Source organism: Python bivittatus, unplaced genomic scaffold (assembly GCF_059951505.1).
Source record: "Python bivittatus isolate LINGU-HERP-01145 unplaced genomic scaffold, Pbiv_v1 ctg000080_np1212, whole genome shotgun sequence".
In the NCBI taxonomy this organism is placed as follows: Eukaryota; Metazoa; Chordata; class Lepidosauria; order Squamata; family Pythonidae; genus Python; species Python bivittatus.
The window spans coordinates 19972855-19997940 of NW_028277035.1; the positions used below are offsets into that span (position 1 = coordinate 19972855).

General features: G+C 36.2%; 1 protein-coding gene across 1 annotated transcript in view; it reads left to right on the plus strand.

Annotated features, from left to right (window-relative positions):
• Nucleotides 1-25086, plus strand: part of DOCK2 (dedicator of cytokinesis 2) — a 292346-nt gene that overhangs the window by 65820 nt on the left and 201440 nt on the right. Inside the window, exons 23-26 of the mRNA XM_088133619.1 lie at nt 2802-2910; nt 7999-8069; nt 8485-8588; nt 18910-19061. Coding sequence (XP_087989745.1) covers nt 2802-2910; nt 7999-8069; nt 8485-8588; nt 18910-19061 — 436 coding nt within the window. The remainder of the gene's footprint in view (nt 1-2801; nt 2911-7998; nt 8070-8484; nt 8589-18909; nt 19062-25086) is intronic.

The window sequence follows — 25086 nt, forward strand, 5'->3', positions numbered from 1 at the left end:
TTCATCATCAGACACTGGATGGTTCAATCCTATACACACACATACACACACTGAGAAGCAAGTCTCACTGGATTTGATAGGGCTTATTTCTAGACCACTATATAAATAATCTTGCTAATTTTCTTCAGTTACAGATGATTTTTAGGTGGTGCTTTAGTTTTATCACCAGGTGGCTTACATGAAAGTTTGAGTAATACACCACATTTTTCAAATTTGTGAATGATTCAGAATAGACAAAATCTGCACTCAGGCTGAGATGCATTTAATTTTAACACAGTAAATCAGAAAGTGAGCTATAAGGTTGATAAATAGTTTAGATGATGAATTATATAAAGAAAAGGCTAAAGAATATTTAGCTTAAGTAAAAGAACATTAACAAGACAAAGTCAAACAATCTGTAATAAGGATAGGTAAGAAACTGTGGGTACTATGTGTGGCCAGTTTTGAAGCAAGCCAACTTGAAACTAGGGCTTTTTAACCATGTTAACAGAATCCATGACCCCTAATTCAGATAACAAACTGTGTTTAAGTGAAGTTAACAGGAAAAGCATTCAGAAACACAAAAGGAAGAGAGGAGAGGAGTATAGCTTGTTACAGTTGCCCTATAAAGCACAGGATAACGTGACCTGCAAACTTGACCAATGCTTTTAAAGGAGAATGAGATGGGCTTTGATTAGGCAGTTGGAAGAATGTCCTAAATAATAGAGTACTTATCTACTGAAGCAAACTGCCTATTGAAGTTGTGGAATCTGGGAGTTTTTAAGAATTCTATTTGTCCAGATAGCTTCAGGATATAATAATGTACCTCTTCCATGTGGCTTTTGGTCCTAAGTTTTAAACAGCCCTTAGGACAAAATGCTTTCACTGGGTTCTGTCTCAGAATATTACATCTGCATCTCCCTGTAGGTTTTGCATAGATGCATCTCCCTCCTTTGGCTTGCCATTCGGGCTTGTAATGTGCCTCTAACTTTCTTATGAAGGAGAAGAGATTGAGAGGCATTTCTGTATCAACAGTTCTCATCATAGGTCTTTTAATCCAAGTCTCTGCCCAGGATAGAATTTCTCATATCATCCCAGGCAAATGGCTGTCCAACCATTGCTTGAAAATCTCCAGTGCTGGAGCATCCTTGATTCCATGAGATGAATAGCTTTCACAATCAGGAAATTTCTCCTTAGTTTGAATTTGGATCTCCCTTTTAAAGCTTCCACCCATTCTTGTCCTACCTCAGGAGCTATGGAGAATAAAACCATACTCTTTCCCCTGCAACTGCTCTTCTAGCATTGCAAGATACTATCATGTGTCCCTTTAGCCTTCCCTTATACTAAATTCACCCAGTTCCTTTAACTGTTATTTGGAGGATTTAGCTCCAAGCCCCTGGCCATTTTTGCTATTCTTCTCTGCACTGTTTCCATCTTTCTTGCATTGTGGTGGCCACAACTGGACACCATATTCTAGATGCAGTCTGAGTTATCACTTTTATTTGTTAGTTTAAAATACTTATATACATAAATATTATCATTAATCTAATTTTGGATTTGTGGAATCCAAACCTGCAGGATTTTTGAGGGGCCCTCAAAAGTATGAACTTTTGGCAGGAGAGCTCCTTATTGTGGAATCCTTGGGGTTCTTTGAGCTTGGTTATTTTCTTGCAAATATTTTGCTCCCTGGCTAGGTAACATCTTCAGGGCTCCAGTGTTAACTAGCCAGGTAACAAAATGTTTGCAGGAAAACAACCAAGCTCAGAGAATCCCAAGGACTCCACAGTTCAACCCTGAGCTACACATATTCCCTTCTATTGGAGCTCTTTATTATTTTCAAGTAAAGCTCATTAGTCAACTTAACGGCAATAATTCAAGCTTTTATTACAGGATTTAGTTCTTTATTAAATTGGATGAGTAGGAAAAAATGGAACTTGTATAAATAGGACAATTTTCAACTAATCTTGTATATATGCCAATTAAAAACAAAAATATTCTTTAGTTGCATACTGAATTACTGATAAATTGAAGTAAGCAAGCCATGTTTGATCTAACTTGTTTTATGGTATTTTCCAGAAGGTGCCATGATTGATAGGGAGGGATTGATAGGCAGGCAACTGAGGAGAATCCCCTTCTGGGTGTTTTTGTCAGATGGGATTAATTTTAAAGGAGACTATCCTCTAATATATTTGGGTATGAGTCAGAGACCTGCCTGCTTGACTTTCGCTTCAATAATGCCAGAAAAAATATCCTTGGCCAGAAAGGGATTTTAAAGAGGCAGATGGATAGGGTGATGCCTTGTCACAGTGCATGATCTCCTCTTTATTTATCTCCTCTTTACAAGAATGCAGAAGTTTGCTTCTCAGAGCTGAATAGTCAGCAACATCCATTTAGAACAGTGTTTCTCAACCTTGCCAACTTCAAGATGTGTGGACTTCAGCTTTCAGAATTCCCCAGCCAGCATGCTAGAAGTTCTAAAATTGTAGAAGTTGAAGTCCACATATCTTAAATTTGCTAAGGCTGAGAAACAGTGATTTAGAGAGCAGTCCTTCTGTGAGATGGGTTTTGGCAATGTCTGATGCCATCTGTGTTCCAGGCAGGAAGTTGCATTAGATGACCCAATTAGATTGTGGGATAATTCCTTGAAAGCATTAACAGGAAGGAAAAAGAAAAAAAAAAAAAGGAATGCTAGATCCATGAATGGATCTAGAAGTATTTTTTAGGTACACACACATATATCTAGTGCAGACAAAGTCAGTGCCTTCTGTTGTTTGACTGAAGCTCAGATTTGAAATGCTATTCTGTTTTTTCCCCCTTTTCAGATTATATGAAGGCAAAGAACTGGCAGAATTTGAAGAAGCCATGAGGAGCCTTTTTGAGTCAATCAACAACCTGATGAGAAGTCAACTTAAAACAACTATTTTATTACAGGTTTGCCTATTTTTTCTTCCTTCAATACTTTAGATCAGTGTTTCTTAAACTTGGCAACTTTAAGATGTGTGGAATTCCCCAGCCAGCCATCTAACTGCTTTAGATAAAAATGCATAGAAGAAGAAGTGTAAATAGGGTGGGGTTTGTTAACTTCCATAACCTGAGATGAAGTTCAGGTTATATATTTAATTCAGAAACATACAGTGGTACTTAAAAGTTTGTGAACCTTTTTGAATGTTCAATATTTCTGCATAAAGATGACCCAAAACCTGATCTGTTCTTCACACAAGTCCTAAAACTAGATAAAGAGAACCCAATTAAACAAATGAGTCCAAAACATTACACATGTTCATTTATTGATAGGAAAATGATCCAAGCTACATATTTGTGTGTGGCAAAAGTATGTGAACCTTTGCTTCCAGTAACTGATGTGTCCTTCTTGGGCAGCAATAACTGCAACTAAATGTTTCTGATAACTATTGTTCAGTCCTGCACATCGGCTTGAAGGAGTTTTAGCCCATTCCTCTCCTCACAGAACAGCCAGTGAACTACTGGCTTCAGGTCCTTCCACAGCATTTCTATAAGAATAGTCAGCACTGGCCATTCCAAAACATGAACTTCCTTCTGCTTTAACCATTCTTTGGTCATACAACTTGTGTGATTTGGATCATTGTCTTGCTGCCTGACCCACTTTCTCTTGAGCTTCAGTTTCATAGACAGATATCCTAAACTTTTCCTGTAGAATTTGTTGGCACAATACACATACCAATTAAATTTTGCTTCCTGGTCTCCTTTTAGCTTTCCATGCCTCTCTCTCTGTTTCCTTGGAGTAGTCAGGATCCAGCGAGTTAGTCTGCTCCTAATCCTTCATTCCAAATGTTAGTTCTGAACTTTATGCTACATTCAGAATAGGTGGAGCACTGGGGTTTCTTCTAATGGGTCAGCCAGCAATTCAGTCAGCCCATTGGTGTCTTGATCAAGGCGGCTGAAGAGGGTGGTACAGGAAATGAAAAGCTAGCTTTCTCTGAAACAAGGTAAATATACGTACTTTGGCATTATATGTCCTTTTGTGCTCTATAACTGCTCAAAATTTGTTCTGCCTTTCAGAGTCTACCACTTGTCCCTGAAAAAGGATTGTTTTGCCTATGTATGTGAAAATACATGCTCAAGTACCAAGCAGGTTAAGCAGAGACTGATTTATCTCTTTGGACACCCTGTGTGTCATTTTGTTTTTTGAGGTAGCATTGTGGGATCCTATAACCCAAGTAATCCCATTGCTCAGCTCTGGACAATCAATCAGCCTGCAGTGTAACATAATTGAGCACCATAGTTAAAAAAAAAAATCCACCTTTGAATCCCACCTTTCCAGTTTAGTGTTAAAGATCAGCAGGTTGGAATATGTGGTGATAAAACAGGGAATAACAAGGCTAAAAATGGATGAAGAAGCTTGCTTTTTGATGTCTTTATTTTTAAAAGCTATTCAAGTACCATGTAACAGTGTTTGCTTGCTTTAAGCTGCAATCCAGAGACTATTGTTGACTCTAGCAAAAAAAAAAAAAAAGGTATCTAAGAAATCTTTTTGTAGAATTAATGTCCTTATCTTCTACACCAGTGAGAATGGAAACAGTTTTGGTTTTGCAACCGAAAACCTTTGTTTTCAGTTGGGTTTTATAGCTTTAGACAGTAATTGATAGCTGTCACACAGATGATTTTAAAGGTATAGGTATTTAGAAATCAGAGGTATTGTCAGCATGCCCAAATACAATAAATTACAGTTTATGGATGAATATTTTAGGATTGTTGTGGTAGGATGGGGAGAGGTTGATACTAAAAGGAAAGGAAATGCCTTTTTTATATCAGCTTTCAGCAGTGGGAAAAGATAAGGTGCCAAATATATTTGAAAAGGTAGACACAAAAATGGAAATACCACAGCAGCGTGTACATGAACTGGGTATAAATGAGATGGAAGAACCACTTCAATCATAACGTTAAGCTTAGCAAATGACGCAGAGTGAAGCTGCAGAAATAATCTTAGTTCTGTGACTAAGAACTAAAATTTCCCCCTCCCTTAAGATTTTTTAGAAACTTCTGGCTGGCATATTTTTGTTAAAGGAATCTAGCAATGCCATGAAAAGTCACTTACGTATTTCTCCCCCTCTCTAAAGAATTGTAATTATTTTATGTTCTTGATCTGAAGAGAACGCTGTCACTGTCAGGCACATAAAGTAAAAGTAACTCAAGGTGGAGAACGGAGGGTAAAATTATTTTTTAAAATAAATAAATAAATAAATATTAACTTTATTTATTTTAATATGCTTTAATATGCTTTAAAAAGGCATATTTTGGAAGTAATAATGAAAATGAATATGTTCATGTTCATGTCTCAAGTTCATATTCATACCACATTGTATTAATTATTCTTTGGGAAATTTGAACTTCTGGATTCTTTAGCCATTGTTCTTTCTTAGGGCCAGGTTACACAAGATAAAAATGATTTAGGTCACAATTTTTGAAGGACTATCTGAATCCACATGAGCTTGTTTAAGTCTTGAGACCAACCTTGGAGGCTTGTCTATAAAATCAGTAGATTGGGAGCTTTTTATGTGTTAGGGTTTCCTGTTAAACTTCCTTACTCCTTTTGCCCCATTACTACAGGATTTTAAATGGATTTTAAACACCCTTCTCTCTGAGGTAGCATTTTACTGAGAAGGCGATTTGATTAAATTTAATGTTCTATACTATTTCTAGTTTTAAATAGCCTGACTTCTCACTTGTGAAATAATTTAAACTTTTATTGTAAATGGCTGCATTTTATTACAATACCATTTTGGAGGTTTATATTTCTAGCTGTTTTGTAGTTAAAACAAACAACCTCCAGAATTATTGTCTGCAAAAGGTTAAGACCAGCATAAGGATAACATAGTGGAAGGTATGCATAACGTACACCACCCTAAGTTTCTTGAAAGATACATGGGATAAAAATATACAACACATTTTAATTCATCCGGCTCTTTTACCCCAGCTCCATACGCATATGTGAAGCAGTACTGTAAAAACAACTTTTTATGTTAGCTCTTTTAATCAAATGGAATGAAGGTGCATAATATTATGCCTTGAAAATGGAGTTGAAATGGAATCAAATGTGGCTTCTATTATGTCTATGGTTAGAACATAAGAAGAGCCTACTGGATGAAGCCATGGGGCATCTCAGTCCAGCATTTTGGTGCTCAGAAGCAGGAGATGGAGACATATCTCTTTCCTGCTGCTCTTCCCCTGCAACTGGTGTTCAGAAACATCTGGTAATCCTGGAAGGAAAACTCATTGTCAACTGCTGTTTATTGCATACATATTCTCCTTTGCAAATCATAGCAGTGTAATACTTGGTGGGTCATTAACACTTGTTAATATATATAGGCTATGGAAGTCACAGGAAATACACAACTTCCAATGCTTCTCTGCTGGACAGCATTATTGGGCAATATATTCTTGGGAAAAAAAAAACTGAAAAGAACTTTTTATTTCTTTTGTGCCATGGTTTCAGTTCTGCTGGCATGACAATAAAAGAACACAAAGACTTGTTTTCTTGTTACCAAACTTGAGAGTCTTAATTTTCATCACATATCCTTTACAGTCATAAATTTGTTGTGATGGAACCAGCTAAAATATTAAAGCTGTAGAGGGAGTAGTGAAATGTCCCCTCATAAATATGCAACAGCCATGAGCATGGCTAATATTCTGAGTGGCTTTGCTTATTAGGAGAATTTTTTTTTTTCAGGCTAAAGCATCAAAGTAGGCAGAGGCAAATACAATTGGTATATTTCAGGTTCATTCCATTAAAATGTATCCTGATGCTAGGGTTGTTATTTTCTACTACCATAGTACAAATATAATAGAGACTGGCTTTATTTTTTTTCTTTGCTTTTATTTAGTTCGTTTTTTTAAACATTCATCAGATTATGACTGGCTTTGAATGCCAGTTCACTCTGTTGACATCACAGCTGTGGGAATTTAAACCCAACCAAATTCCAACGTTCAACCTGGTATTCTTCAGTGTTTCCCTGATGTTTGGGGCAGAAGACAATCCATATTAGGCTTGTATAAAGCATCCTTTTCCTCATTTCCCAGGAATGATTACATCTATCCATTCAATTTTTACACTGCACCCTGCAATAACTGTGTTTTGGTAGGTGGAATTGGGGGAGAAAAAAAGGGCAGTTGAACGTTGGTATATTATGACCTTCTTTGAATGTGTAACATAGTTTCCTATAGTTAAAAAAGTCTCTGAAAGACAAGGAGGCTTTCTCACAGTTTTGTGGAATTTATTTAACAGTCAAAGAGACCTATGGAAAGCAAGAGATTCCTCTTAGAAAAGTTCCCTAAGTCAGACCCCAATTGATATTGCTCTCTAATGGTAAACATTTAGCCATACAGGTGAAAAGAAAAGGTTACATACATGATTTGCCTAATCTTGCAGTTCTGTTATGAACATGGGCTTCCTGAAGCTGCTTCAGTATTAGAGTGATCTAATTTGGCCTTCAGACTCTAGAAATCAGGATAGGAAGTGATTCCCAGGACTGCTGCTGTCCCTATGTGCCCTCTAAGAGTTTTTTTTTCAGAAGGAAGCTCCTTAAAATGGGAACCTTCCCAAAGGTAGAAAATGTATGGCCTGTTCCACACAGTAGAAACCATTTCTAGCAAATCTAGATTGTTAAGAACATATGGAAGATCACTTCATCATATAAGAATTGTCTCTAAATGACTTGGCAGTGAAGTTTGATAAAGGTTTAAGTCTGCATATACAGTAGTTGTCATAGGTATGAGTCAATAGCAGGAGATCTAGGGAAATGTTATAGGCTTGTAATATTAGTAAGTGAAAAGTTAGTGAAAGGCATTTCTCAGTAAAAAACAGTCTGGAAGATATTGTTGGTTCCTCCATATTCTCCAGAGTCCAGTTTATTAAAGACATGTGGACATTTTCAGACATAGGTCCCATTTTTGTTTTTAGTGAAGCCTAGTTCTAAATTATGTAAGTTTATTTGGGTTTTTGAAACACAGAAATGATGATCACATATGTTGTTTTTCTTTCAGATGGCTGCCTTGAAGTATATTCCATCTGTTCTCCAAGATGTAGAAACAGTGTTTGATGTCAGATTGCTCAGGTGAGCTGACATTTGGAGTTCAGAAACATCTGGCCATTTAGATACCAGTATCTTTGGCATGTATCTTAAGATAGTCACATTGTAGGTTGCAGTACACCCCTAGCAGAAATTTGGATTCTGCTGGTTCAGTCTTACGTAATTTCAGGCATAAAGTAAGCAATACAATTTGCATAAGAAACTTGCCCAGAAAGCATGACGTTCTTGCAACTAGATATAGAGCCTTTAATTGTTTATTCATTAAGTTTTTTCCAATTACCTAGCTGTGCACAAGGGACATTATATAGTTTCTTATCTGTATTAACTGTTTAATATTACCTTTTCTCAGATATCTCCTCGCACTGTTTGCATGGCTATCTTAAGTCTTAGCAATTTCCTTACCAAACATTCTGATCTATCTTATCCTTTTTATCTGCAGCCAGCTCTTACGTGAATTTTTCACCTGCATTCCAGCAAAGCTACAGAAGCAAAAAGTTCAATCCATGACAGAAATTGTATGCAGCAGCCTCTTTAAAAAACAAGGTAAATAATAGTTAGGATCACTTTATGTGTGCATAAAGGCCTCTTCGAAGGTCATGGGTATGGCTTCTTCTTCTGAAGCTGGAGCAGCAAACATACCCACCCCAACAGACTATACTTTCTGGGTTTGAAAAGCATTGCTTAAATACTAAAAAGAGCATGGACTGCATTGGCTGGGTTCTCACACAATATGGATTGTTTGGCTTTGGCTTTGTGCATAGGTGGGCAACTTTCTACAGGGCTGCATGTTAATTTGTTCAGCCTCCCAGTGTCCACAAGGGGCATAACTATGATGTCATGGCATTATGAGAAAGGGTTGAGCCAAACTAGTCTAAGAATTAGAGGCTCATAGAGCACACTATGCTGGGGTTTGTTATGAAGCAGACTACTTTTTTTCCATTTCATTTTGGCCACTTCTCTGGCAGCATTTATTATTAACCAGAACAAGAATATTTGGTTTGATTCTGGTTGAATAACAACATAAAACCCTTAAAACTATTCATCTGAAATTTGGCAGGATTTATTCCCTCACAACAGGCAACTTTCATGAACAATTATTTCCATTCTGCCAAGAAATAAAAATGGCATTAGCAATGCTCTTGTTTTGTTTTCTGCAAAGTTAGCCCAATTCCAGATTATTTTTAATGGAAAGCAGGCTGAAACGTGAATATAGTTTCAATACTATATATTGAATACTATATGTTTGTGTGTGTGTGTACGTACAATATATGTTATATAGTATAAGTCACACAGGAAAAAAAAATGCTATTTGATGTTTTCCAGTTACAGTATAATTTATGGAGAAGCATGGAAGTTTGGAATCCCAAATCAAGTTTAAGATGTGAACCTAAGCTTCCCCTTCCTCACACTGCTGCCATGGGTGGAAAATGGCTAGCCTGGGGAAGAGACTGGGACCATGGGGATAATAAGTGCATAACAGTGCCAGGAGGGGATAAGCCAGTGCTGAACTAGGGTTCCCCATCCAGGGGCATCTCCTGGGCAATGGAGGATGAAGAGTCCAGAGAGATTGCTCTGCAGAGAATGTAGCAGCTCCTTTGCCTGGCCTGGATGGTGAACTTGGCCAAGAGGACAGCAGGCCTCTTGACATGGTGGAGAGAATGCTATTCCTGCCAAAGCAACAGCAACAGGGATGTACTCTTGGTGCAACTGCTGCCAGCCCAAGCTTGACAGCACCTTGATTCAGGGAAAAAGCCAGACAAAATGATCTGAGATGTTTTGAGATGTTTGAGATTCCAAAGCTAATGTCAGTAAAAGTATCAGTAACCCCCGCTCCACCTCCACTCATGGTAATTGGAGTCAGACAGAATATTTGGTTTAGGTATGCCATTTAATTGGACAATATGTATTTTGGAACTGGATAAATTTATCTCATTTAACAGGATGGACTCCTGGTCATAGTTACAAGTATTTCTCACTGGCTCCATAAGGCCAAGAGAGGCAACCGGTTTTATTCCCCAAAATGCCTTTTGGAAGATGGCATTATTCCTTTTGGACTGTCATCAGTGAGGAATGATAGCAAGGTTGCCACTTGAATTGGCAAAAAGGTTTTGTGCCTATATATTTATGTGATTTATATACCACCTTTCTCTTCAGTCAAGTACTCAGAAGGTTATGAAAAAGAGAAAAGCAGAGTACAATATAAGGAAAAAGAGGCATACTTTACAACTAATGCAAGAATTATTTGATGTAGCCTCAGGATCCCTCTTCACTGCTGAGTACTGACAGCCCAATTTCCTACCATTTTGAGACTGAAAATACATGAACACTGTAGTATAGGCCCTAATACGGAAGTAACACAGTAAGAGACTTCTAATCAATGCTGCTCACCTGTGTGATATGGTTCTGTGCACTTTGTGGCCCTGAGTACACCCCAAAGGCAGCCTTGTGCACCCAAAGTTATCTAGCTTTGAGACAGAGCAGTCAGTAAATATAGGAACCTGAGTGGGTTTGGTCATTGGATTAAGTCATAATATAATTTGAGTTCACCTTAGTGTATATACCCAGCCATTGTAGTCTGTAAACCAAGGGTGTCTGGCTCAGCACTCTCTGTGAATCCAGCTTTGTGTTTAATTCTTCAAATCATGGCTTAACATGACATGAGAATCAGATCTTTCATTTTCAGGAGAAGCGACCTCACCCCACCTCATAGAATAGTGTCATGATATATTTATTTATATTATAATTTATGCTCAAAGTATTAACAAAGCCTTTTAAAATGCAATTCATCATACATATAGAATATTTCATGCATCATATTAAGCTACCGTTTTCAAAATCAAAATTTAATCAGGTTGCCTGACTTCTCAGAAGAAAACTAGATACCAGGTAGTTTAACATTTGATCTAAGTAATTTTGCAGAAATTTTTATTATACCTAAAATGTGCTGAGTAATTAGAAGAACAGGTATAAAATGTATCTGGTCTGCTTCTATCTTGTCGCATGCATATACACCTTTTGCAAAAAAACTGATCGGGCTCACACTAAGCCGTCACTTGCTTTTTTATGGTTTAGGGCAATAGGTAAATTTCTGCAAAATTACTTAGATCAAATGTTAAACTACCTGGCATCTAGTTTTCTTCTGAGATTCCTCCTCCCATTAGTTACTTTGAAAGTAAGATATATTAAAATCCTTTAAAGGTAATCCATTATTTAATAACAATATAGAAAGGCTATTCAGAATTTTCCTAATTATTCATGAAAAAGTGTTTGCAAAACAGTCAGGTCCCTTTCATTTCTGACTGTAAGGAAGGGATTCAAGTTTAATTTGTGCCTGGAGGAAGCATCCATGATTGGCTCAAAATATAATGAAAAAAATAAATCAACCAACTCTTTTCACATTGCAATGCTGTCTTTTCATCTTCAAACTATAAGATTTAAACCAGACAAAATAAACAATTTACATTTTAATAACTTAAATGTTATATAAAAATGATTTTGCAATTAATGAATATGAATATGATGGGATCTGATGCTTTTACTCCCTTTCTCTCTGTCACTTTTGGCCCTTATATCTTAAAAGCAACACAAATATATGAGTGGTAAAGTTGAAGTTTAATACCAATATTCTTTCAAAGATATTAGAGGTTTTTAATTAGAATGATGGTGAGTTATGTTTTGGAATGGTAGCATAAAATTTGAAATCTGTCTGGGAACTTTTGAAGTCAGATATCTCCATTAAAGGATACAAATTAAACAGCAAATTTTGCTGGGGGAGACATTTTTTCCTTTAAGTGACTGCTCAATTACTTGATAAATCTGTCAAGTGAACCTTTCTTACATGCCAAATAATTTATGATGCCCACAGTTTCTGCATTTTAAAAACTGTAGCTGCCGAACTCTTAAAAAGCACTGTTAGTTTTAGCAAGACAGTGTGAAGTTGTTAATTCAGGTCAGTGGCTAACTCCATGGCTGAGTTCACCTGAGATACCAAGCCAGTCAACCACAAGTTAGCCAAGCAAATTGTGCAAACCTAGTCTGCATGGTTGGTGTATGGTTTAGCACACAGATTCAGAAAACTGGGATTAATTGAGTAAATTATGGATCAGTAATTCATGGGTAGATGAATCTGTATGAACTCATTGGTACATTAGATAGGCTAAAATCCTGAACAAACATACTTGGAAGTAAGTCCCATTAAACTGGTTAGTGCTTGCTACTTTTGAGTAGGCCTGTGTAGGATCGCAGAGTTAGAATCTTGTTTACCTTGCCCTGTGTAAGGAAGGAGCAAAGCATGTAGCAAAAAAAAGTAATAAAATGCATAATGTGACTATTAAAATAAAATAAAAACACATTTAAAATTAGAAAAGAACTATGATGATGACATAGTGCGCTTGGCAAATGATCTAGAGCCCAGGCGTATTGATGGAGGAGTCAATGGTATAGAAACGTGTTGAACTAGAGAGATGCTGCAAGGAATCTACTCATTCAGCAATAGCATTAGTTCATTCTTTAAAGTGGGTGGTTATTATTATCATTGATGATGATGATGGTGATGATGATGTATTTAAAAGTGTTTTGGCCACCTGCCCCAGCAGACTCAGCTGAATTGTACAAAGTGATGAGATATGGTCTAGGGGATGACCCAGAAAATTTTCCAAAATGTATGATGAACTTTTAAATTATGGTACACATCTATGAAGTTGCTTCATAAAGAATCCCTGCAGATTTCTCTCTCTGTATATAGGGAGGCAAGACCTTCTCGGATGATTTTCTGTCACAGTGCCTGCTCAGGCAGCAGTTCCCTCTCATCAACAAGAGCAATGATGGATGTGTCCTTTGCTTGTTTTAAAAATTAAATGTTAAATTTACTGGATTGATCATAATCAAGATTTTACGATGGCTCCCTTATTAATTTTATCCCCTCCTGTTTTGTGTGTTTTTACTGTTTTTTATATGTAGCTGTTTTTATGTATTTATTTTTTTAATTGGTGTATGCCACCCAGAGTTACCTTATGTGAAATGGGCAGCTATATAAATATGATAGATAGATAGATAGATAGATAGATAGATAGATAGATAGATAGATAGATAGATAGATAGATAGATAGATAAAGTATGACAGGACAAATCTGACATAACTCAGCATGCTGGGTCCTGTAAAGTAAGGATGGCAGGATGTATACAATTTTAACATTCTTCAGAAGTAGATGGAAAGGATGTACTGATTCCTCTTTCCCATGATTCTCCTCTTCCCTTTCAACTCCTTTTTCCAATTTTTCTTTGGATGTGAGTTATTTATACATCTAAAATCAGCTAAAAGAGAAAACAGTTGATGAGAAAACATTTCAAGGGGAAATGGCAAACGAAGTCCCACTGCCACTTCCATGCTTTTTATCAGCTGTAAAGCAAGCTATCTGTTAAATAAAGTTCAACTCCTAGTGAGGTCATAAATGCATTACATAATTTTTAGACACAGTAAAGAGGTGGTTTGCTACTGCCTTTTTCAGGATTTTTATTCTAATTTCCCAGTGCCTAGTGCTCTCCTATCCTAGTACTGATCAAAATTGACTCTGCTTTTTTTCAAGCTCAGTCAAGATTAGCCAGATACTACTACTTAGCTAGGCATACATGATCCATAATATTAAAATGTATAATGATTTGGTGGTAGCAAATTTCTGGCATAAGGGCTTCTTACTCTTAGAAATTGCTTGGCTTTCATTGTTGGGATCAAATGAAAATCTGATATAAGCAAACACTGATAATGAGAACTGAATCATTTGGTAATATAATATTCTACCTAGGGTTCTTCTATTTTTAATCAAAATAAATTAATGTTAAAACCAGTTTTAAGATCTTGCATAGTAAATGGCAAGTTTTACTGCTGCCCTAAATATTGTAATTTAATATTTAATAATTTAGAGTTCATATATTTTATAAATTGTGTAAAAATATGTTACTTACTGTTTTTTCCCCCCAAAACTAACATTTTCTGATACCTTACACATACCTTAGGCATTGTATACCATGGAGAATATAGAGTTTAACCAACACATAATATGGTTTAAAATCTGCCATTTCAGTTACAGCAACTATCTAAAAATATTTGATTGATTGATTGATTGATTGATTATGTGCCATCAAGTCATTTTTAACTCTTAGCAACCACATAGATTTTCTCCATGATGATCTATCCCTGACCTCTTTTTACAAGTCTCCCAATGGTGCACTCATTACCACTGTAACTGAGTCCATCTACCTTGGTGCTGGTCATCCTCTTTTTCTCTTTCCTTCCACCTTTCCCAGTATTAGAGCCTTTTCCAGAGAGCTGGGTCTTTGCATAATGTGTCCAAAGTAGGATAATTGACATCCATTATGAAAATGGTATACCATACTGTAGACAAGTCTAAAGCATTCCCTATAGTAAGAATTCATATTTTTGGAATTGAACAAGTATGTATATTTTTTAAAGGACATTCTGTTAATTACAGGCACACTGCAACATGGAGTGTATATACTGCAATAATCTTAGATGCAGTTTGCTTCTCCAAATTACTTAGTCAAGAAATCTCTTGAGTTATATAATTTGTTCTAGCCTTGAAAGCTATTCTGTACTCAAATTGCAGCTAAAGTCCTGCTGTTCTGTTTTCTTAAGGTCAAAACGGAGAGTTTTTTGTTTGGATAATCCAACTTTTTCAGTTTAAAAAGTTTAAAAGTGGGAAGATTGAAAAAGTGCTAGTGGGATCAGAAAACTAGTTATGCAATGAAGATACCCATTTTATTATCTCTATCTCTATCTCTATCTCTATCTCTATCTCTATCTCTATCTCTATCTCTATCTCTATCTCTATCTCTATCTCTATCTCTATCTCTATCTCTATCTCTATCTCTACAGCAAGTACAATTCAGTCCTAGGTAAAATCATCCCAGAAGAAAGCAGTGTCAAACCATTTAGGTACAGTTGCCAAAAAACCACTGAATGGATGGGTCTGTGTTGAGCTGAGCTTGAACTGAGAGAATCTTTCATTCTGTTTGGCACCATGGTAGTAAAAGTATACTCTAAACTAGTCAGCAAAATACTACTATGTTTTAAATGAATTTAAAACTACATATTTTCATAATACTATTTTTAGTTCAAAGTTGCTTCCCCTATTTCCTACAGAGAATTTCCAGGGATGTAGCAATTAACCAGGATTGGATTATTTTGGAAGATCACTGAGGCAGGGACAAGGTTGAATTATGCTTGATCAGGATACAGTCTTAAGCCACTTTGGAACCTGTCTCTAGAATATAATTCCATATATACATTTAAACAGTTCCTTTAGATTGTAGCTGAGATCCTTATAGTCTGCATAAGATAGTCACATGAAGTGGTGATTCTGAGGGGCTGATCTTACAGAAATATAACATGTCCTACAGGATAAGAACTTCTGTACGAGCTATTAAAGAAACAGCTAACTTGTGTAGTCAAAATAGTTTGCCACCAGTACAGGTAAAATTAATTCAGATATAACTTTTTTTTTTTTTTTTAGAAGATGGGAATTAAGATTTGATTAAGTCTACTGGATTTAAAGATTTCTGAAATGGAATAGGAATAAATAGCTATATAAATTTCTATTAGCACTAATAAAAAGCCTACATGGCTAAATTAAAAGCTAGAAAGATAATGATTATGTTATTTTAATAGCAAAGATTAGCATGCTAAACTGGTTATTAGTTAATTCATGTGCATGATGAATGGAAATATGTATAAAATTGTTTGCAATATTTCATAAATAGCAAGCAGCCCATCTTGCATGGTTAGCATATTTTCTCCTACTTTATGGCAGTTAGTATATGTTCCAATTTTCTCTTACACAGAACACTTAAGTTTATGATTATGTACAATAAACAGCAACAAGAACAGATTATCCTTTTCTGATATATATGCACAGAATATTGTTTTCCCAGAGCAAGAGATGTTTAAAATCTGTATGACACAGATTCTGAAACTAACTGTATATAGAATATTATGGGATGGGAAAAAATCAGGTCCTAAGTGATGGCCTCTGTTTCACATTCAGAAAGAGAATGAGAGAAAATGCCCTTCTCAGTCAGCTGAATCTGAATCCTGCTTTTATAGACATATTACAAGATCTTTGTACTGCAGTGCTTTGATTTAGGATGGCATTAACAGAGTCAGAGGAAATTCCACGTGACTGACCACATCTACATGGCGTCATTCAGACAGCTCTCCAACCATGTTTGTCTCCTATAAAACTGTGAGCTCTCCAAATATTATAGGATGTCTGCTCACAGTTTTAACACATCTGGGGAATAATAGGTGGGCAAGACTGTCTTAATTATCCACTCTTGAGTTGTCCTACTGCCTAGGCAGCTTCCCATCCCTTTTGAATGTAGGCATTTTAATTGTCCTGTCTCAGTTAATTTACACCTGCTGTTTCAGCTCTCCTTTTCACTCAATAACTTTTTCAGTTCCATAATGGCATAAGCATTTAGTGCTCTGGCTGCATAATTGTACCCAATTCATCTCCTCTTACTTTCTTTTAAGAGTTGCAAGCATTAAAATAACTGAGAATTTGGATAGCTACCAAGAAATTTCTATTTATTGGGTCATAGAATAAATGCACCTTACTTCTGGCATAGATACGCTTTGCTCAGAGATGCACTGTACATGCTGTTTTAATATATTTTGTAATCACAAGTCTATCTAGATAATAAATTTTATATATATATATATAATAAATTTATGTATATATATTTAAGTATATGTATATATGTGTATGTATGTATGTGTATGTATGTATGTATGTATATATATATCCCTCCCTCCACCCCTAGAACTATTCATATAGATTAGAGTTGAAACAATAAAGTGTATTTAAAATGAAAATGGTCAAAAATAAGAGTTTGGGTTGTGTACTAAACTGATTTTGCTAAATGTACCTCAATTATTAATGTCAGTGGCTAGGATTTATGAATAGCAGGCTGTTAAAAGCTTCCAAGGATCTACCATTCATTCTAGACCAGTGGTTGCCATGGCAATCAGTTCTTCCATATTCTACCCTGAAAATGTTCCAGAAGACCTTGACAACCTGGCTTTGGGGTAGAGTGGATAGAACTCCCCTGTTTGTGATGCTTTATGTCTGCTTTATTGTTTGAATTGCCCTCACATAGTTATTTTGTTCATGGAGAAAATCTATCTATCTATATGGTTGCTAGGTGTCAACAATGTCTTGTTGGCACATAATCAATCAAGCAATTATTTTGTAGTTACTTTTATACTGTTCTTTTTAAAAAAACAATTGTACTTTGGTGTTTTTATTGTTATTCTATGCTTGTGAGCTGCCCAAAGTTGATTGGAGTTGGGCAGCATCCAAATTGAATAAATAAATAAAAAATTTAAAATAACAATTCCTTGAATTCCCTTCAATAACATCCGGAGGTCCTATTTCATATTACTTCAATAAATCCCCAAACCTTCAAGAATAGACTATTTATGGGTGCAGGAACCAATCCTTGTTGCATGAAGTGCTGTTGCATTTTCTTCTCCAAATCTTTTTTCAAAACCTGTTCATTCCTTGTAATTCTGATTTCTTCCTTCCAATACTACATCCTTGGCAGAACTTTCTGGCATTCATTCATTCATTCATTCATTCATTCATTCATTCATTCATTCATCCATCCATCCATTCATTCATTCATTCATTCATTCATTCATTCATTCATTAATTCATATTTTTGCTTCCCAGGGGAACATTTCTATATCTCTCTGTCTCACTCAACAGTATCTCCCTACCATCACCACCACCACCACCACACACATTCACATGCACAAATTCATCATAATAATTCTGAAGAGTGAACAAAGGGAAGAAATATTTTCATAGAAGCAAATGATTTGTGGAAACATCACTGAGCACAAGAAAACTGGAGAGATTCTGCTGAAGTTTTCCATTAACATGGGAAGAATAGTAGCATACTATACTCCTGTCATAAACCACTTTCGGTGAGGGAATGTTTTGCTTGTGCACTAGCTGGGTCATGCTAAAAGATTTGGAAATCATAAATTGTTTGTAGGCAAAGAATTTCTTCCGCTTCAACACCATAATTTTTTCACCACATCTTTTCATAGCACTTTATATTTTCTTCTACTGTATTGCTTACTCCATCAGAAAAGGAAATATTTAGATCAGTGAGTTTTTTTTCTTTTTAATGCTATATGTGGCATATATTGAAATACAGTGAAAACAGGAAGAGAAGGGTGATAGATGATATCCTCCTCTGCATTTTAGATGCATACTGCCATATTTGATAAAATTTGACTCTCTAGCATAAATGCTGATTTAATGTGGGTTTTGTTTGTTTGTGTGTGTGTTTATTTTTTTATCAGAATATGAACGATCAGGCAGATACAAATTGTGGCGGACAATGTCATTCCAGAGTTTATCTGTGGACAATATGAACTGAATATAACTGAATCAAGGCAAAATATAACTCAGCTTACATTGCTATGCATCTTTTATTGCCCTTTGTAGCTGTTCATCATATTTTTAATCTTCTCCTCCAGGCAATTATGGGAGAACATGACAAATTTTAGAATATTAACTTTGAAAGAAGACATACAATGCCTACAGATTCACTTCACCAGCACTTAGTGGTACTGTTCCTCTTTGCTGAAGTGCACTTATGATTCGACAGATTCATTTCTCCAGGATTAATACCTTTATTCACAATTGCAAACGTAAAATGTTAGTTTCCTCAGATTGCAATTAAGAACAATTGTGGCAGGGAGAGCTACGCTGTATACCTTCCAAAAGGGCAAATATGAAAACATCTGTGGTTTGATTCCCCTTCTAATTTTCAGAATGCAGAGACATTCTCCTCCCTGTCATTACCAAAGAACTGAAGGAATTATTGGATCCAAAGGAAGAAATGCAGAACAATGTACAACAGGAGAAAAAATATTGCATTGAATTACTCAACAGCATCCTAGAAGTTCTCAGCTGTCAAGATGCAGTGAGTACCAAGAAGCATCATGATTATATAGCTGATTCCAGTTTATTAATTTTGTGCTGATTAACTTGTTCCAGTTAATTACAACCCAAAGAATCAATCTAGATTCACATAAACCATGGTTTGGAAAGCAGGAATATATTGCAGACATGCTACATCCTTTTGGCTAACGTTAAAAATAATCTCTAGCATTAGAAACATAACAACTGCCCTGTTTTTCTTTTATGTCAGCTGTTGGCTGAACTTGGCAGTGGAGGCAAATCTGAATTATAGTCACTTCCATGTTTTCAGAAATAGGGAACGTGGTGCCAGAGGTGTCTGTAGGGGTTCAAGAGGGGCAAATAATAAAACAGCATTGTGCTGAATGAATGTAAGCTCCTTCCCTTTTGTTTATGCATCTGATGTCTCGTGCATGAATGGAAGGGGCAGGGCTTGTATCATGCAACACTGTTTTTGTCAGTTTGATGAAAGTGCTGGATCCTAAAGATGTCTCCAGCCATTACTTTCATTTGACATGATGCTAGATATAATCTGATGCATGCAACATGTATTGGATAGTAATTCATTCAGACTGCAGACTCCATCTTGCAGTCTCCATGGTGACATGTCAGCCATTTTGCAACATTTTTCTTTTGAAGACTGCAGCATGGAACACATGCAACATCTACTGTATTAGTGATCCACTGGCCAGAGATTTTATATTCACTAAAATAGGATCTTAATTTTATTATTTGAAAGACATTTCAATGCATTAGCTATAGCTTTATCTTTTAATCAGCACTTCTTCTGAGATTATCTCAGTATCTTCCATAAGACTTATTCATTTTCATTTTTTGTGCTGAGCAGATGAGTGGTTGAGTTTTGTATCACTTTGAATCAAGTCAGACCATGTTAAAGGACATGATTTATTCATTATGTATATACCCTGCTGCAAGCCTGCAGGATTCTTGGCAGCTTTAGGGACTTTGCAAATCATTAGAACATATAAAAGTAATGGAAACTATCAACTAAAAAAAATTTCCTAACCAGGTGTCACTTTTTGTATTGCTAAACGTGTGGCACTAAACGAGATAGTCACTTGGCTGAAGTGTTAAGCATGGCCTTAGTCAAATAGAAATATGGGCCTCTTCAATATTCATGGACCTAGTAAGAGGAGCATTCACACAGAGTAGTAAACCAAAGGTTGGTGCCATGCACATGAGCAGAAAGGACCCTGAGTAAAGACTCTAATTTGCACTCCTTTACCACTCTTAGTACCACATGGCTAGAGAAAGTAAACAAAGATTCAGTTCCATTTTTGCATGATTCCTGGGGTGCTGTTACATATCAAAGGCTTGTCATTTAAAATAAATGTTAGTCAATTGCAAAGCAAGCCAATTTTATGCTATGATTTTTGAGGCTGGCTTGTTCACTTAACTGGAATTTATTTTAAACAATGATCTGGAATTTATTTTAAACAATCTCACATGACCAATCCAGAATCAGCAAAGATGTAATAGAATCTTGATTTATAACTCATCCTGGTCAAGGAGAAAAGAAGGTTAAGCAGAACACACTGCATGGAAAGGAAAGGAATACTATAGAACTGTGAGCAAAATGTTCATTCCCAGTTTTCAATCACATTTTGAGGTTAATTAACTCACATGTTTAATGTAATTAATGACTGCAAATATTTAACATATTTTATGATTCCCCTCCTCCCCCCCATAATGTAACTGCTTTGTTAGTACAGTTTGATTAAATGCTTTGTCACAATTAGTACTATGCCTTTATAAAATAGGAGAGAGATATCCTACTCACGGTCTAGCCCTGCAAAGGTTTAATTTGACAGTCTCACTGTATTCCCAGAAGACAGTTCCCAAAGAAGTGTGAATGGATTGTAGTCATTCGCTTTGGGCCTTAGCTATTCAACCAGATGACATGCCTATCACCTTTGAGAAAAATAATAAGAATACTTGATTTTACATGGCCCTTTTCTCTTTCTACCACCCACCATAAATTTCTGCAGCTGGGTTTATTATCTAGGGTTATAAATTAATCTGTTACAATAGCAGCAAACTTTATTTGAACTGTGTGGCTGTCACACCCCCTTGACACTTCAAGTACAGTTCTTGAAGATAATTACAGAGTAAAAATGGTATAGATCCTATAATGCACTTTGATGTTTTGTCTCTTATCTATTATATAGATTTTACCACACAGGATTCTGACAATGTTTGTTTGTGCTAATCCTTGGTTGGCTATAGGTTTGCTTTCAGTGAGGAAAAAGTTACATTAAAGCTTATTCTATTTTCCTTTTACCTTTTTAAGTCTTAAATTTACTTATTGTCCTCAGCTGCTTTGAAAAGACACTGTTTCCTCTAAAATAAACCACACACTGTAGCAAATTGCAAATGCTAAATTCTAAAAGTCAGTTTTACAATTTATTTAAATGTGTTCTTCCTTCCTTTCAGCAATTTCTTTTTTTCATATTTTCAAAAAAAAAAAAAAAAGTACATGTGACCTCTAATCCTTTCCATAGTACAAATACCAACTAACTTCATTCTTCATAAAGCAAAAAGTAGATGCACAGCTATTTCTACATTTTGCAGAACTTTTGTCCTGGAAGCAAAATACTCTGTCTCTTCCACTAGAAAAAGGATTATATCCATTTTCAGGCAGACATCTTGCAACAGTAAACTGAAATTATATATATATATATATATATATATATATATATATATATATATATGTGTGTGTGTGTGTGTGTGTGTGTGTGTATGCACATACACATACATACAAACATACATACTTCCACATTGTTTTTGTTTAAGCAGGGTGGTGAAAGAGGACTTGTTTCATTTTCATTTTAGGGGTAAACAAGTATAATTGAACATCTCAGTGCCACTATCCCTAAATAATACATTTGATATTTCTACTCCTATTATATCTTCTCCAGGGAGTGTGCATATCTTAGATGTGTGTGTATTTTATACATATATTACTTATCTTCCTTTCCTTTCCTTTCCTTTCCTTTCCTTTCCTTTCCTTTCCTTTCCTTTCCTTTCCTTTCCTTTCCTTTCCTTTCCTTTCCTTTCCTTTCCTTTCCTTTCCTTTCCTTTCCTTTCCTTTCCTTTCCCTCTTTTTACTCTTCCAATTGCCAACTACCTCTTTTCTCTGATACCGTCTCCTATCCATTCCCTCCCTCCATTCTGTTACAGCTTTCTGGCTGTTGTGGACACCTATATCTTTACTTGTGTTAGTAGAATGCAAGTAATGTATCATTTCATCATAAGAAGTATGCAAGATTATGGTTTAATAGACATAATGAAAAAGGAAGGAGGTAACAAGAATAAAAATAAATTTAACACAACATTAAGTAGCAATAGAATGGATGGTTTGGACACAGTGGAGCCCGATGACAATTAGCCCAGTCCATTAAGGCTGATGGAGGAGGCCTTTTTGTCTTATCTTCCCCTGTGATACAGCCAATGAAAGATTAGCAACAGAAACAGTTTGGTTAGTCACCTTAACAGATATAGCCAGATGGAAGGATAGGATAGGATAGGATAGGATAGGATAGGATAGGATAGGATAGGATAGGATAGGATAGGATAGGATAGGATATATAGATTAGATAGATAGATAGATAGATAGATAGATAGATAGATAGATAGATAGATAGATAGTCATTGATGAAGCTATCACTGTGAGAAGAAGATCTAAATAAGAATTGTGGATTACTAAATTTGGGCTGCACAAATCCAGTTAACCACTAGACGTCAGGAAAGATACATCTCTTTGCTGCCCTCTAGCAGCCATCTCTTTTTTGTTTTTTGTTTGCTGTCCAAAATGAAGTCCAAAATAATCCCTAGAATTAATTTCATTTCAGCTGAAAGAAGGTGACTTACTGCCTCACTTTTCCACTAGTGGCAACCAAGTGAAAAAGGTACTGAATGTAGCAGTGTCAGGAGGGTTAGTGACAAATGGCAACTGATTCCACACAGGCCAATTAAATATTTGCTAAGTGTGATGTGTCAAGATATAGTTATGAAGAGGTCTGATGTGGATACAGAGACCTGCCTAATAGGCTGCAGCACTTTTTTAAATGTCAAGAGAAGCAACATGTTCATATCATAATTGCAAATGAGCTCCCTTGTGACTTTTTCGTGAAGCTCGGTCTGTATAGAAGAACCAATATATCATTGCTCATATGTTTAATGTTACTTAAATTCTAGATTCCTAAATCTGAAAGCCTTTTCATCCTGATTAAGATGGGCTGTGTTTCATTAGAAATTCTCCCAGGGACGTGTATTTACTTCTGTATGGATCATCTCTAAAGGGAAAGAAGTTCACCCATTCCTTACTCTGTTCTGTTCTATGAAGCATAGAATAGTGCTATGTTGTGCTAGCTCTGTGTGGCTCCATTCCAAAACTAAAAATCTGGACCTGAAATCCATATCTTTATTTTATTTTGTTTTGTTCTTTAAAAGCTGACTTGTAAATACTTCAAGCTGGGCCTTTTTTGAAAAAACATAAACTTTAACCTAATTATCCAGCAACTACTTTGAGGAGTTCTTTGGGGAAGAGTGTGGCATCTAATTAGAGAGCTCTCAAGAGGCCTTGGACTTGGAGTTATTTGTTAGATTTATCAAGGCAGAGGGAGTGGATGGGAGGGAGAGAGGAGGACAACCTCTGAGGAAAACTCTGTCAGAACCCAGCAGCAATACATGACATGCCCTCTGAAAATGCCAGATCTGCCAAGAGGAACTGGGAAATCTGCCAAACAGCCAGATGCTGCTTTTGGAAAGAGCTGTGCCCTACTGTGGCATCTGGCACTATAACAGTTGATGAAAGAAAGAAGATGAAGTTTAGAAGGCTTAGGGAAATAAAAGTAGGTGCAAGGCCATTCTCTGTAAGTTTTAATATCCTCATGAAAGTGCAAGTGTCAAGAGTATTATGTATTTATGCTTAATTAAGCTAGGCAAAGCATTTGTTCAAGATTTTAAGTTGCACTGAAGCCGGAAAGCCCATATTTAACGCAGGCTGGGTTTATGAAGGGTCTGCAACACAAAGACCACTGCTGTCAAGGTACTTATTGCAACTTAAATCAACATTCTCTCAAACCCAAACATTCCCGCAAAATTAGATGTTTAAAAAAGTGGTCCAAGCTTTATAAAATGTACTGCTGCTATGTAAGATTTTATGAGGATGCTTAACATTTATAGGATATTGGCAATTAAGGGGAAAATGGGGACCCTTGCAAAATTGTGTGATGGTTCCTACAGGCTAAACAGCTGCTCATCCCATACTAACCTATGTCCTATTTTTGTGATTTTGGCTTTCTGAGTAGTGTGGACCCAGTCACCATAGTTTATGGCATAGCACAATGTACAATTCTGGACACTGTACTTTATAAACAGTTAAAATGAGCCAACATTTAGTATATGAGTGAGTGCAGCCAGAGGGAAGAATCTAAGCATCACTTAATTGGATTTGACTGTAAATGTATCCCTACTAATTAGCTTAGAAGGTGAGAGTAACAAAGTCGTGGCCATACAGTTTCAGAAGCAATGGTTTAATTAGAGAAGCAAGGAATGGTCCTGTGGTCTGAAGTAAACTGAGGCATAAACCCAGTAAAACAAGCTTAGATATTATTTTCACCAAGACATTCAGAGAATCATATCCATTCCTTAGCACAGAAGAAAGGGGCTGTCTAACTTGGGAGATCCCATAATTCTTGGCATGTAAGATCACCTTTTCCAGCAAGACAATGACCTCCTAAGCTGCTCTAAGAGAGGGTGCAGCATCAGCAATGAAAAGTTGGGAGGCTATTGCTCAACTCCCATAATGCTTAGAGAGTCCTATTTCCAGAAGTATAAGTAGAAGCACCAATCACTTCTGCTTCCACTCTAGTTACTTACTTAACCCACTTGAAGCCACTCTAAACCAGAGTGCAATGAAAAGGATTCCATGCAGATAACACAGACTAATGAATTATGAAGGTACCGTAATCCATAAAAGAGACTTTAAGCACAAATGCGAAAGA